Source organism: Phalaenopsis equestris, unplaced genomic scaffold (genome assembly GCF_001263595.1).
Source record: "Phalaenopsis equestris unplaced genomic scaffold, ASM126359v1 Scaffold000054, whole genome shotgun sequence".
In the NCBI taxonomy this organism is placed as follows: Eukaryota; Viridiplantae; Streptophyta; class Magnoliopsida; order Asparagales; family Orchidaceae; genus Phalaenopsis; species Phalaenopsis equestris.
The window spans coordinates 1,327,345-1,342,625 of record NW_018164496.1 but is presented as its reverse complement, the minus strand read 5'-3'; the positions used below and the strand labels follow the sequence as shown (position 1 = coordinate 1,342,625).

General features: G+C 32.7%; 1 protein-coding gene across 1 annotated transcript; it reads left to right on the top strand.

Annotated features, from left to right (window-relative positions):
* The first annotated feature begins 11,555 nt into the window (after positions 1–11,555).
* LOC110019343 lies at positions 11,556–12,348 on the top strand. The gene has a single exon (XM_020716976.1). It carries the CDS (start codon positions 11,713–11,715, stop codon positions 12,088–12,090), a length of 378 nt encoding a protein of 125 aa, XP_020572635.1. The 5' UTR covers positions 11,556–11,712; the 3' UTR covers positions 12,091–12,348.
* The last annotated feature ends 2,933 nt before the right edge of the window (positions 12,349–15,281 follow it).

The following is a 15,281-nucleotide window of genomic DNA, read 5'->3' as shown; positions in this document are numbered from 1 at the left end:
GGGCAACTGAACCAACAATGACAACACAAAGTTGGCTAATCAAAATGCGTATGGCCAGGCTGACCGACGTTGTCGGCCAAGCACATCGTCCGATAACAGACATTGATTGTGCTAGATGATACTGGTTGGTCGGTCAAACTCACCTTGTGTGGGCGACCAATACCCATGAAAAATAGTAACAGCTACTCCTATGGCTAGCTAAGAAAGAAAATACAAGGGATTTAAGATAATCTCACTAACGTGGCATTTGAGGCTACATTTGTTCGCGTAAGATGAAGCTCTCCTTGTGGTAGAAGAAATGAATATGCTCTGACAAAGTTTCAAGCTCCGATGAAGTTCTGGCAAAGCTCTGGCAATCCTTCCCTGAGAAAAGATGAAGCTCTCCTTTAGAGTAGAAGAGTTGGCACTTTGCTCCCTTGCTAGCCAAGCTCTTCCTCACCAAACTCTCATCACACATTCAAGGCAAGTGGTGGAGAAATATGGAGGGGAGGAAGAGAAGAGTTTCTATTGAAGAATGAGGAGAAGAGGAAGTAAAAGCTCATGGAACAAGCCTTACTCCTTACCATTCTCTAGTGCTCTCCACTTCAAGAATTTTCTTTAACTCCCAAGAGAAAACCCTAGCTCCAAGCTCCAAGCTCCAAGCTCAGAGGGAAGAAGATGAACAGCCCCCTAGACCCAAGAATGCTGAAGATGAAGAGGAGATTTCTGAAATGAGGAGGCGAAGAGAGCTTAATCCAGCCTCGCCATGCAAATGCCAAACATAACCCTTTGATTTGGCAAAAAATGGTTAATATAAGGAATTCAGGACATGTCAAATGAGGCTAAACTCAAGCCACTACATCCCACCATGCACATCTCATCAAGCCTAAGGAGATCCTTGCGATTTTAGCCCATTAGGGGTGCACTTGGGTAGCACCAAAATCGTGAAAAATCACATCCTGAAAGTGGATTGGAGCCTAGGCACTGTGACCATAACGCCTAGGCACCCATTATGGTGTCATGACATTAGGGCTCTTGTGCATAAGTGCCATAAGTGTGGTACCTAATTTCTATTCTCTCAAAAAAGAGCAATTTTGAGCCATTTTGGGCTTCTATGCGTCTGGGACTGGTGCCCAGTCTGGTGTCTAGGCGACACAAATTAACACTAGACCTCTAAGGGCTCGGCTCTGACCATTTGTCAAAAACTCTAATTTACAATGAGAGAGCCTGACAGGGGTTTTTCTCAATTTGAAAACTATTGGAGAGCACATACGAGTAAGTTATGTCCCTAACCTCAAAAATGAGTATTTTACTCGTTCACTGATTAGAAAATTGTTGTTGTTAACGGGCGCTGGGGTCTACGGTGCAGGGAAGGTGTTCCAAACCCTAACTTTGTTATAGCATGTCCCTAACCTCAAAAATGAGTATTTTACTCGTTCGCTGATTAGAAAATCTGTTGTTGTTAACGGGCTCTGGGGTCTACGGTGCAGGGAAGGTGTTCCGAACCCTAACTTTGTTATAGCATATGTAGAAGGGATTCATGACTTCCATGGACCTCATGGAAGCTATGAACGGATACCAAGGGACCTATAAACACTAGAATGAACATCAAATACATCTGATGTTCTTTGTTAGTTTGTCCAACGACAAATTCTCCGGGTAAGGTCGAATCATCACAGACCCTGATTTCATGTCCTGAACACGTACCAAGAGGTGACAGATGGGTTTCTTAAGCTATGGATGCTATGAATGAGCAGTGAATCATCCTGAGCCAGTCAAATGGACACCCTATGCTTATGTCATCGAAAGATAATGCCAACAGTATTTGAAGTCATATTTTAAAATTAAAAAATGCATTAATATTATCTATCATCATATTTTATATGTATTTTAAAACTAAAGCATTTATAATTTTGAACATAAGTAAGGTCAATCTTTGATCTTTTATTTGCTTAATTCATCATTTTTTAATAACATGTTTTAGCTTTCTTCAATCTTTAGGATCCGACTAGTCATGGTGACCCTATCAAATTCATACACCTAGCTTTTGCCAAATTTTTTTATACACACTTAGGTTTATGTAATTAGGGCACATTTTTTTAGATGCTTGTGTATAATAGAGTAAGTTGTAGTTAAGATTTTAATATGTATGATTATTGTTCCATATTTGAGCCTAGCTAGACATTTCATGTGCTTGCCTTTCAAAGTATTTATTGGGTGTGAGAACTGTGAATTAGCATGTTATGGGTAATTTTCTTGCATGAATTCATGTCAAACATGGAGGAGAATTATGATTTAAACTAATGTCTTTTATGCGAGTGTTTCTTATCTCTCCTCTCTCTAGACATGGTTTTATTATACATTGCATGACATAACCCGTGTTAAATCTTAATTTTAGGTTGCGTCTTCTTTTTTGAATTTTATATATGCTTTTCTTAGAGTTCATAGGTTGGAGTATGTATTGAAAGTAAGGTACGAGCATGGGTTCCAAGGGCACATGATGTGCGTAATCACATGATAAGGACTAGGAGTAACATACCCATGAATCGTATCTCGGTTCTAAGTTCACATTATCATACTTAAATTATGGACATATAAAAAAAATTAAGATGATGATATGTATACCATGTGAAAATCCAACTAAACCAAGATAAAATATGGACCTTGATGAAGAAGGACTTAACATGAACTAGGAGCAATATCACAATTTAATAAGAAAATTAATCCACTTATTATGCACTCATCCTGATATAACATTTAAAGTAAGTTTAGTCTTCATGCACCAACTCAAGGAGTCACACTTTTAACCCACCTATAAAGTTTTTAAATATTTTAAATCAAACCAAGGAAATTTATTACAAAATGTCTGATTTCTTACAAATTGATGAACATATAGATGCACACTGTGTTAAATCATTGGTGGATAGAAGGTCTACTTCAAGGAATCTCATAATATGGAGAAGTAAGAAGCAACATGTAGTTTTAAGATCAAGTGCTAAGCTGAGTTCAAATTCATTGCCTATGGGATCTATGAGCATCTTTGGATCCAATTCATATTAGAGAATTTAAAAATTAAATGAAAAAAAATCTATAAAATATACGATGATAATAAATTTTCTATCTGTATTGTACAAAATTCAATACAATGTTATTGTGCTAAGGATGTTGAGATTAATAGAAACTTCATAAAAGAGAAACTAGAAAGTGAATGAATTTGCACTACATATATGCATACAATGAAGCAGTTGGCCTACAAATTCATCAAACGACTCTACTGCTCAACTTTTAAAGATATTGAAGGCAAACTTGAAATGATAGATCTCTTCCATCCAGTTTGAGAAGGGCACTGTATTTTTGTTATAACGTTATGACAAACAATGCTTGTTATAGGGCCCCATCGCTCTTCAATCATAGCATAGAATTTATTGCATGAGAAAAATTAATTTGATGATAGCATGGTCGGCCATCACTTGCCCACTCTCAATATAATCTCATTCCTCTCATTGCCTAAGATTAGGCAAATAGAATTGGGTTGGGAATTAAATATTGAGTTCAAATATGAAGATTAAATTTTAGAAATTTTTTACATGCATGCACAGACCTTAACTTTTATGTATTTACATAATTAACATCAAAATTTTAATATTTATATTTATAACATTTTAATGTTATAAAATGATAAAAATATTTTGATATTGTGTAGGCTAATGGACCGGGACAAAAAAGGCATATTGTCTATAGAAATGCCAACATTAAACAAAATCAGACTATTCAATAAGCATTTTTATACATTTTAAGATCAAAAAAATTTTATTACAAGTTTAAATACTTGATTAAAAATAAAATAAAAAGTTATAAGACATTGAGGACCTATTTGAGTCAACTGCATCACTATCCGTACTCACCGTTAAGTTAGTTGAGCATCTGAATTTTTGAACTGTTTTGAAGTTAAATTTAGCTTCAAAAGTATCAATTATGTCTCTTGCGGTTCTACTTTAAACAATCTTACCAAACAGGGGTAGCATAGTCATTTTGCCAGAAACAGTTGCCCTAAAGCTATTTTCACACAACTGCACCAAACAAACAGTCAGTTTTCCTGCAACAACTTCCTTGCAGCAACTTCTTAGGCTACAGCTAAAAACTAAGAAGCTGCAGCTGCGCAAAAGAATGTCTATTTTTTCACCAAAACACACGTAGTGAAAACTGCTGCAGCAATTATGAGAATTTTCTCGTAAAGAAAAAAGCTGCGGAGAACAAAGCGGCACGTATGAGCCGATAAAAGGGCGAGTTCATGTGCGGCGGGGAACAAATTAGACAAAGCCTGCTAAGGGGCCCGAATGAGCAGTGAGGCTTGGTAAGGGGCCCAGGGAAGCAGCAATGGGCCTCGCTGCCTCGGCCTACAACTTCGGAGCGTGAACAGAAGGATTTGGCCTGTAGCGAGCTTGCCAGAACATTGGGCGCATGATTTTGCCGGCCTTTGTACATAAATACTTGTAATGATTGAGACAATAATATGATTTTTTTATGATGCAAACAGAATAAGCATTCTGCAATTCTTCTTTTTCATTATTTTGACGGATTTTGCCTTTTTCATTATAATTTGCTTCTGCAATTATTTGATATTGTTTTTTTGAAATGATGGCTTGTAAGATGGAAAAATATTGCATCAGGGTTGCGCACGTAGAGTTACGTGCAGAGTCGAATGAAATCACGACACATATAAAAAAAAATCTATCGGTAACACAAGAAAATATTCCTCATGTGTTATTTAGGTGTTATTGTGTGTTATTCAGGGGTAATTGTGTGTTATTTAAGTATTATTGATGTGTTATTGTGTTATTATAACACCGGGAATATTCCCAAAACACTATAACACCTGAATAACATACAATAACACCTGAATAATACGAAATAACCCGAGGGGAATATTCCCTAGTGTTACCGGGCCGATCACCTAATACGTAATTTTATTGGACTTCACAGGTAACTCTACGTGCGGAGTACTGATGTAATATTTTTTTGTGTAAGGTTGATTGTACACAACTAAAGGATAATATAATTTGAACAAAAATATTATTGTTTTGTTGAAATTTTGTAAAAAGAGAAATTAAATTTACATAAATAATAATTTTTTTTTTGGATAATTACATATAAATCACGTGAAATATTGGTATTTATGAATTAGGCATTTAGGTGATTTGTTTGAACTGATGAATTGATGTATTTATGCGTGTCGCGATCAAAATACGGAGAATTTGATAAAAATGAAAAATATTAGTTATCATGAATATTGACATTTGAGTGAGAATTCGAAGAATGGATGAAAGAGGATGACTGATTTGTAAATAGCAAGTTTTGGGTGGTCGGTATGTGATTAACACCTAATGTTTTGCAATGTTTTCCTTCATTTACATTTTTTTTTACTAAAATTAAAAATTAAATTTTAGAAAAAATTTAAATAATGTCAAAATTGATCTGACTTAAATCAAGTCTAAATCAAGCTGTTAACGACTTTTTGAAGTTTTGGGTGGCTAATTGAAATGTCAAATGGATTACAAATCTGGCATGTTTTAGTCAAATCGAGCATCTCGAAAACATAGAGTGGTCTTGATTTTTTCTTTATTTGCTGGGAGACTACTCTGAGACTTTAAAATAGAGTCATATCCTCTTTATGAAATGAGACCTAGACTTTGAACCAGATGAAGAGTTAGGCCTGGTGTTGTTTCGAGAATAAGTTGAATTTCAGTGTCGTTCTTGATCGAAGACTCGACAAACACTTCCCACTACCTTAGTAGCCGACCGCCATCAACGATTGCTTGGTGTCCACAATCGGTGTCCACGATCGACAATCACTTGGTGAGATATGTAAATACAGAAGAATTGCTTGCTAGGCATGTAAACACCCCTTTCTAAATTTATGATAAAATAATAAACCGAAGACTTTAGATCTCCAATAGATATTTTTTTTAGAGGCATAACATTGGGCTTGAAATAATAATTTTGTATTGCTCACAAATTGCGAAATGCCAAAAATACCCCCCTATTCTTTAATTATTTACCCAATGAAAGCTGCTGAGATTTCTGCTCAAATTTTAGTATAAAAATGCAGCTTCATTTATTTTAATCAAGTTTTAGAAGTTATTTTAACATGTTTCGTAGACTGTCCACATGTTTGGATTTGCATTAAAATTTATTTTGTTTGCGAGTTATATTTCAAGTAGAACTAGTTAACATGCTACAGTCACGGTTAGGGCTGTCAAAACGGCTCGTTATTCATGAACAACTCTTGTTCGACTAGTTCGCTAAGTTAACGAGTCAAATACGAATGTTTTTCTTGTGCTCGTTATATAAAGGAGTCGAACACAAACAAAGATTTGTTTGTTCGTTTGCCTTTTTCATTATAATTTGCTTCTGCAATTATTCGATATTGTTTTTTTTTGAAATGATGGCGTGTAAGATGAAAAAATATTGCATCAGGACTGCGCACGTAGAGTTACGTGCAGAGTCCAACAAAATCACGACACATAAAAAAAATCTGTCAGTAACACAAGAAAATATTCGAAAATATTCCTCATGTGTTATTTAGGTGTTATTGTGTGTTATTCAGGGGTAATTGTGTGTTATTTAAGTATTATTGATGTGTTATTGTGTTATTATAACACCGGGAATATTCCCAAAACACTATAACACCTGAATAACATACAATAACACCTGAATAATACGAAATAACCCGAGGGGAATATTCCCTGGTGTTACCGGGTCGATCACCTAATACGTAATTTTATTGGACTTCACAGGTAACTCTACGTGCGGAGTACTGATGTAATATTTTTTTGTGTAAGGTTGATTGTACACAACTAAAGGATAATATAATTTGAACAAAAATATTATTGTTTTGTTGAAATTTTGTAAAAAGAGAAATTAAATTTACATAAATAATAATTTTTTTTTTGGATAATTACATATAAATCACGTGAAATATTGGTATTTATGAATTAGGCATTTAGGTGATTTGTTTGAACTGATGAATTGATGTATTTATGCGTGTCGCGATCAAAATACGGAGAATTTGATAAAAATGAAAAATATTAGTTATCATGAATATTGACATTTGAGTGAGAATTCGAAGAATGGATGAAAGAGGATGATTGATTTGTAAATAGCAAGTTTTGGGTGGTCGGCATGTGATTAGGAGCTAATGTTTTGCAATGTTTTCCTTCATTTACTTTTATTTTTTTACTAAAATTAAAAATAAAATTTTAGAAAAAATTTAAATAATGTCAAAATTGATCTGACTTAAATCAAGTCTAAATCAAGCTGTTAACGACTTTTTGAAGTTTTGGGTGGCTAATTGAAATGTCAAATGGATTACAAATCTGGCATGTTTTAGTCAAATCGAGCATCTCGAAAACATAGAGTGGTCTTGATTTTTTCTTTATTTGCTGGGAGACTACTCTGAGACTTTAAAATAGAGTCATATCCTCTTTATGAAATGAGACCTAGACTTTGAACCAGATGAAGAGTTAGGCCTGGTGTTGTTTCGAGAATAAGTTGAATTTCAGTGTCATTCTTGATCGAAGACTCGACAAACACTTCCCACTACCGTAATTGCTTGGTAGGCATGTAAATACCCCTATCTAAACTTATGATAAAATAATCCAATAGATATTTTTTTTAGAGGCATAACATTGGGCTTGAAATAATAATTTTGCATTGCTCACAAATTGCGAAATGCCAAAAATACCCCCCTATTCCTTAATTATTTACCCAATGAAAGCTGCTGAGATTTCTGCTCAAATTTTAGTATAAAAATGCAGCTTGATGTATTTTAATCAAGTTTTAATTATTTTAACATGTTTCGTAGACTGTTCACTTTTTTGGATTTGCATTAAAATTTATTTTGTTTGCGAGTTATATTTTAATTAGAAATAGTTAAAATGTTATAGTCACGGTTAGGGCTGTCAAAACGACTCGTTGTTCATGAAGAGCTCGTGCTCGACTCATTAAAAGGCTTGTATTCGATTAGTTCGCTAAGTTAACGAGCCAAATACGAATGTTTTCTTGTGCTCGATATATAAACGTGCCGAGCACTAACTCTATATAAATATAATGATGAGTGGTATTTTTAAAAAAAATTAATTGACTACAAGGCTACAAAGATTTATAATCAATTAAAATTATTAAATGAAAAATAGAACAAAAATATATTAAATTATATTAAAATGATGTTTTAATATAAACACTAAAATTTAAATCGTATCACAAACCTTAACATTCTATGGCTGCGTGAATAGGTTTGACAAAACAACTCTTTGTTCACGACCAGTTCGCGTTCGACTTGCTATCAACTCTTTGTTCACGACCAGTTCGCGTTCGACTTGTTATGCAAACGAGCCGAACACAAACACATTTTTTGTGTTCGAAATATAAACAAACATTACATGGACAATGATATTTTTTAACGAGTCGACTCAGCTCGTGTTCGGCTCGTTTACACCCCTAGTCATAGTGAAGCAAGACAATAATTGGAAGTTTTGTGGTGTTGTTGAGTTTATGAATTAGTCTCTCATTTTTAAAATTGAAGTATTATGTATTATTATTATTATTATTATTGTTATTTGATAAGAGGAAAAAATTTCAAAACAGTTAACTTGCCACCCGTGAGATCTCCTCATTCAAAAGTCTACCTTAGGAGCAAATATTACGTACGTACGGTCGGTGTGCGTATGTCGAACGATACAGACACGGGTGATCAGGATTTTTTTCTCCCTAAGCGCATCATAACCTTTGATATACATAAACTTGACTTGATTAAATCAACTCAAAAAAATTAATAACGATCATCAAATTTAAGCTTAGCTTATTTCAAAATAAAAGTAACATTTTAATTTAATTAAAAAATATAAGTGGCTTTTTAATTTTAAATTTTAATTACATATATTAAAAATCCTATATAATCACTTGTACTTATTTGAATGAAGAGAAATGAGTTGAGTTATGCAATGTAACTACAATAGGCATGGTGATCTTCTCCTTAAGGACTATAATGATCCTTCACTATAAATGATTTTAGAAGCATGATCACTCTAGAGTTAACTATTGGAAAGAACTTTCTTCATTCATTAACATCTAGCCTATATTAATAGCTTTTAATTTTTATTTTGAATATTCATATTTTTCTTATAAAAATTACAAAAAATAAGGATATTTGCTTGTTTAGTAGCTTAATGTGTGATAGGCAACTTTTTGAAGAAAATTTGATGTTGAGTAATTTCAAACTTATGATTAATAGTATCTTAGTGTGTCATATATATATATATATATATATATATACCAAAATTACATTTTTCATGCGGGTGAAAGTAAAATTTTAAAAATTAAGTATGTATATCAAACTTAAGTTTGAAAATGTAAGAATTGAATGACATATATATAAGGCCTTTCAGACATGTGAGCTTCACCATAGAATAATAAAACAACAATAGACGCCAAATATATGAGAAAAACTAAAGGAGAACACCAACTTAGGATAGGAAACCAAATGCAAAATTTTGAACATAGAACACTCTCATTCTCATGTTGACTGACAGACTAGAAGTTAAACCAAATATTGAATTAAATATAAAACCCTAAAATAAATCCAAAATTCACCAATCTTAGTTAATAGAAACCACAATTAGGTAGATCAACTGTAAACCCTAGGCGCAGACTAGAAGTTAAACCAAATATTGAATTAAATATCAAACCCCAAAATAAATCCAAAATTCACCAATCTAAGTTAACAGAAACCACAATTAGGTAGATCAATCGTAAACCCTAGGCTAATCAACTTTGAAATAAAACTGAGGATCACACATTCCTTAAAATAATTCATTCTAGATGACTAAGTTAGAGCACTAGGTACCCTTAGTTAGTACTAAAGACTATGAAATATAAAAAATATAAAATTTACGCCCTTAAACTATGTATGTACCCTAAGATAAAATAACTTATGATTACTAACAAAGACACATAAAACCATCTAACATTAAGATTGTTTACATTTACCATCGTTATGGTATCAGAGATATCTAACTATATGTGGATTAATAGTCTAAGGATACCAATGAACCTGGAAAGATGAAAATCCATACGCATCTTGATCGGGGCGTTATACTTAAAAATTAAGTTAGGACACCTACTTAACCTCCTTATAGAGTCTAGGTTTATTTTAGGATTAGGGTTTTACTTCCATTTAAAAATTCATCCAGCCATTCTTGTCCCTTTAATCTATGATTCAACATCTTAAATCAAACATTCATACTTCAATTAAACTTTTATAATTCAAATCAAGCATTTTCAAGTCAAATTAACATTATCAAACTAAACATTTTTCTACTCACATCAATCAACTCAAATTAATTAACTCAAATATACCTTACTCAAATCAATCAACTTCAATGAAACTCTTTTTATCTCAAGTCAAATTTTAAATCAAACAATTGTCAACTTAAATGAATCAACTCAAATTAATTAACTCAAATCAATCAACTTCAATCAAACCCATTACAACTAATATCAAACCTTATATTAAACTTTTTTCAACTCCAATCAATTAACTTTAATTAAACCATTCTAGCTCAAGTCAAATATTTTCAAATCAAATTGATCAGCTCAAATCAAACTCAACCTTTTAAATCAAAAGCTAACATTTTGCAACAATCATATAATCCCTAAGATATGCACTCTTCTCATAGTTGGCTAACCCTTTTCTTAAGACTTCTGATGACATATTATCATTATATTATAAGTCTCAATCTTTGAATTCTAAAATCACATCTTTTCAAACCCTAAGTCTATCAATTTGAAGTCCTAAAACATCAATTTTGAAGACACCAATTCAGTTATCCTTCATAATATAAGTCGATACTTTAATCGAGAGCAACAACTCATGAGATCTAATTAACTATGATGGATTGCCTTTATAAACATACCAAACTCCAGATTAAAAGAAACTCAAATCTTACCCGCGTAAAAATCTTTAATTAGATCTATTCAATATACTATTTAAAATTTTGAGAAGACGGTCGGAATAAAAATAAACTCAATCTTTAAAATTTTTCTTATTCAAATGGATAGATCTATTCGATATCATATTTTTATCTCTCCGAACAGCTTATTATTCTTTAAATGATGTAACTAATCATTTAGATAGAAATCTTCTAATAACTGTGGTGGACACAATAAACAAACATTAAAAAAAATTGCATTTCTCTTTTTTTCAAAAACAAAAAAATAATTTTCTTTCACGTAAAAAAAAATTTTCGCAAAAATTAACTTAAATTTTTTTAAATATTTATCTTTTTTAGTAGAAGAAAATATTCTGTCTGGACGTACCGACGATTAACTACCGGACGTCATATTTCCCACAAGATGTATGACAACGTGATGACCGATGATTAGACTTCTAAATTTTCTCGCAGATTTTGCATGCATTATTCCATCTTCCTTCACGCGCTGAATCACGTGATCGATGCATTCGTACGGATCAATTCTTACAAAAATCAACGGTGTGGATGCACAGCAGAACTCGCTTTCTGCTCGACAAAGGAGACGGCGGAAACAGTCGAAAAACCTAAAAAGTTCGGTTAGGGTTCCACATCCACGCCACGTCCGCCCTTATCCCCTCGCTTTATTCTCCTTTAAAACCTCTTTCCCAATAACTGGCTTTCATACCTCACTTTACCTTTCCCAATGGCTCTTGAAATGGCAATCGCTTTCCGGCCAGCGATGATCCAGGCGAAGGCCGGAGGATCCAGAATCGATCGGAGCCGGAAAATCGGCGGCGGCGGCGGTGGAGCGTGGTGGTCGCCTTTGTTCGGCTGGGGATCGCAGCCTGACTATATTGACTCCGGCGATGCATATTCGCAGGAAAAGGTAGTAGCTCCAGATCTGGCTATGGATAACCGGAGGAGCTCGCCGCGGATCTGTGCTTGGTTTACGGAGGAGAAGGCGAGGGAGATGAGGATGAGGCTGTCGGAAACGGAGACCTTCCACGACGCTATGTATCACTCAGCCATCGCCTCCCGCCTTGCAAGCGATCTATGCAGAGGATCTGGATACGGTAACTGAGAAATGATGACGATGGGATTTCAAAATTATTTTTATGTTGTTTTTTTTTTAAGTTTATTTTTTACTTGTTTATTGGGAATTATAAATCAGCACTGCTGTGAAGAAAAAAAGAAAATCTTGGCAGTGATGTATGGCTGTTTGCGTTTGTCGCCAAATTTTATGAGGATGTATATACATATGTACATATGTATGGTGTTAATAAAAAATATATACAATAATATTTTAAAAATGCTTTTTTTAATGTTAAATATTGAATAAGTTATAAGGTTGTTGGGACAATGAAGTCAATGATCATGTTGCCACTGGGTAGATATGTGAGATATTTGCTTTTAAAAATATTATAAAATTATATATATACCCTCATGTATCTAACTATTAACTATTTGAGGAATGCTCTCACTACCGATGTACTAACTGGTATAATGGCTTCCAACCATTCCTTTTTAATAAGAACCATATATCCGGAGTGCAATAGTTGGGCGCTACGTGTCAAGTGAACCATATAAAAACCAATTTCAATGTATTGTGGCGGGCCCACTTGACAGTTGGCGCTCCACCATTAGACTTTAGACTCAAATTACATCCAGAGTCCAAATGTAATATTTGCTCGACCAGAGGGGACTTATGACCTTCAAAGAGGTTGCACTACTAACAGGTCACGGCTGACGACACTATATATATATATATATATATATATTAAAATTATAAGCAAAAGGCAAAACGAAAATTAGCTTTAATAAATCATAAGGTTTTCATTATTTATGATGGCTTGGAATTCAAGATTAATGCCCCCAAGAATAAAGCCTAAGAATGCTAATGGTAGGGCTAGTGAAAACAATGCTTATGCACATATTGTAGGCATATTTCTTCTTATTTCAATGTTTCAACCAAACTTGTATGCATTAAACCTATGAAACTTTAAAATCTATGATGATAAATTTTAAAATAAAACAATTTTATGTAAGAGTATTTATGTTCTTTCTCTATATAAGGATCCTTAGATTCATGAAAATTCGATTTTTGACATGTTGGGAACTCAAGCTTTATCTCTTTTTCACGAACCATTAAATTCTAAAGTGATTGTCAGAATTGTGAATCATAAGTGAAATCTTTCTAATTTGAATAATCCTTTGTTTGATATTTCATTATGGCCTTTGGTATGATTCCAATTTATAGTGATTGCTCTTCTTTGAGTTGGTTTGGTAAAATTGATTTTAATTTGAAGGATTTATATTTGATGTTATACAATAATATTCAGAATGCTAGCTTGTATAAACTTATTTGTTATAAAGGTTATAGTATCAAGTTGCATGTTTCAACTAGAAGGTGTTAGACTTCATACTAAAAACAAGCTTAAAGCTTTTGGTCTTGATATTAATATATTGTGTCTCCTTTTAAATAATACGAGGGAATTCATTTACATCTTTTATTTCAATGTCATATTTCTATGATTAGTTTTAGATCTAGTGTGACAAACAGTTCTTTCTTTATGGCAAGATGTTCATTTCCCCAAGCTTTAACTCATACTTTAAGTGGCAAGATGTTCATTTCCCCAAGCTTTAACTCATACTTTAAGTTGTTAGTATAAATATTATAATAGTATAAATATAGATGTGCAACTTATATCTAAGTGGAAAATAAAATATACAATTGTCAATAAAAACAAATCCTCCATCCAAAAACTTTATAATGATATTTGTAAGGTTATTAGTTTAAAAAGAAAGAAATTGAAAATAGATTGATTATGTTTTATTATGGCTATCTCTTATTTCATGTTTATACCACATAATAGTAATGATTTAGAGAATTTCTGTTTAGTTTTATTTCCTTTGAATGTTTGAGTTTGTTTTTGGTTCTTGGGTTTTTATAGATCTTTCAGATTTTTTTTTTGTCTTGGTCATTGGTTACAGGGTTATGATTTTTCTGAGATTCTGGAGAATTTCACTTCATTATCACTTCCCGTGGATATATCTCTTTAAATTCTAATTTCATTATTTATGTTGCCTCTTTTTCATCTTAAGCAATTATGAGCTCTTTCTTGAGGTTCATCACAATTATTATTATAGAACACATATTTTGTATACTACATGTATATCATATAAGAATTGTGATGGTTTCAATGATTATTTTTACTAGTTTTGTGAGCCATATATATGATGTTACTTCTATTTTTCTTAACAACATTGTGGTCGGAGATTATTGCTTATTTTTCTCTTTAGATGTGTTTGGGAGTCTAATGAGCCCAATGATATATTTTTTGTACTTTTGTTGGTCTTCTTTTCACAGAATGATCTACACTCTTTCATGTTTATACTGTTTCTTAGAGTTTCTTTTTTATTACAGACGCTTCAAATCAGGCTTTTGCTAGTAAATTCTATTACAATGATATCCTACTAGGCTTGGCCCTTATTTTACCTAAATAGAAAGATTTCACACACTTTAAATTAATGTTGTGCGGTCAATGTATTCATCACTATTTTACCAAAAATTAATATTTCAATATCATTTTATAATTGACTTTCTAGTAATATATATATTTTCTTGTTTGTTTTACGGTTCTCTAATATTGTCATCCACTGTAGCTACAACAACACAATCACGATTATATTCATTTCGCATTTTGTCTCTAAGTTTCAAGCCACTCATCCACCTAAGTATTCTCATTTGAGCAACACTTAACTTTGTTTCATGCTACATGCATATATATGAATTTAAATTTTATTTGATAGGCTATTTAACTTGAGGATATTCTTAATCAAACATAGCACATGAACCCATACATTTAGTTGGACAAATATACATACAAGCATGAGTATAAACAGAATTTCATTTACGCATCTATGCCTGAATGATTCATAATCGAGACATATATAATATGTTTTGTATGCGAATTCTTTTTGGATTATAATAATTAGAAATAATACAGTATGTAGTTAAATTTTATATAAATTTTTTTATTTTTAAAGTAATTTTTTCTAGATTATTTAAAAAATTGTATACAAATTTCTTTAAAAATTTTAGAAAATTAAGCAAAAAATTATCCTAAACCATAAAACTTTGGGCCCGTTTGGGGCAGCTTATTTTGTGCGGTGGCGTTTTGAAAACGCACCGAAACTATTTGGGTAAACAGTGTTTTGGCAGCTTATGTGTTTTGAAAACGCACCTAGATAGGTGCACCTATCTAGGTGCGG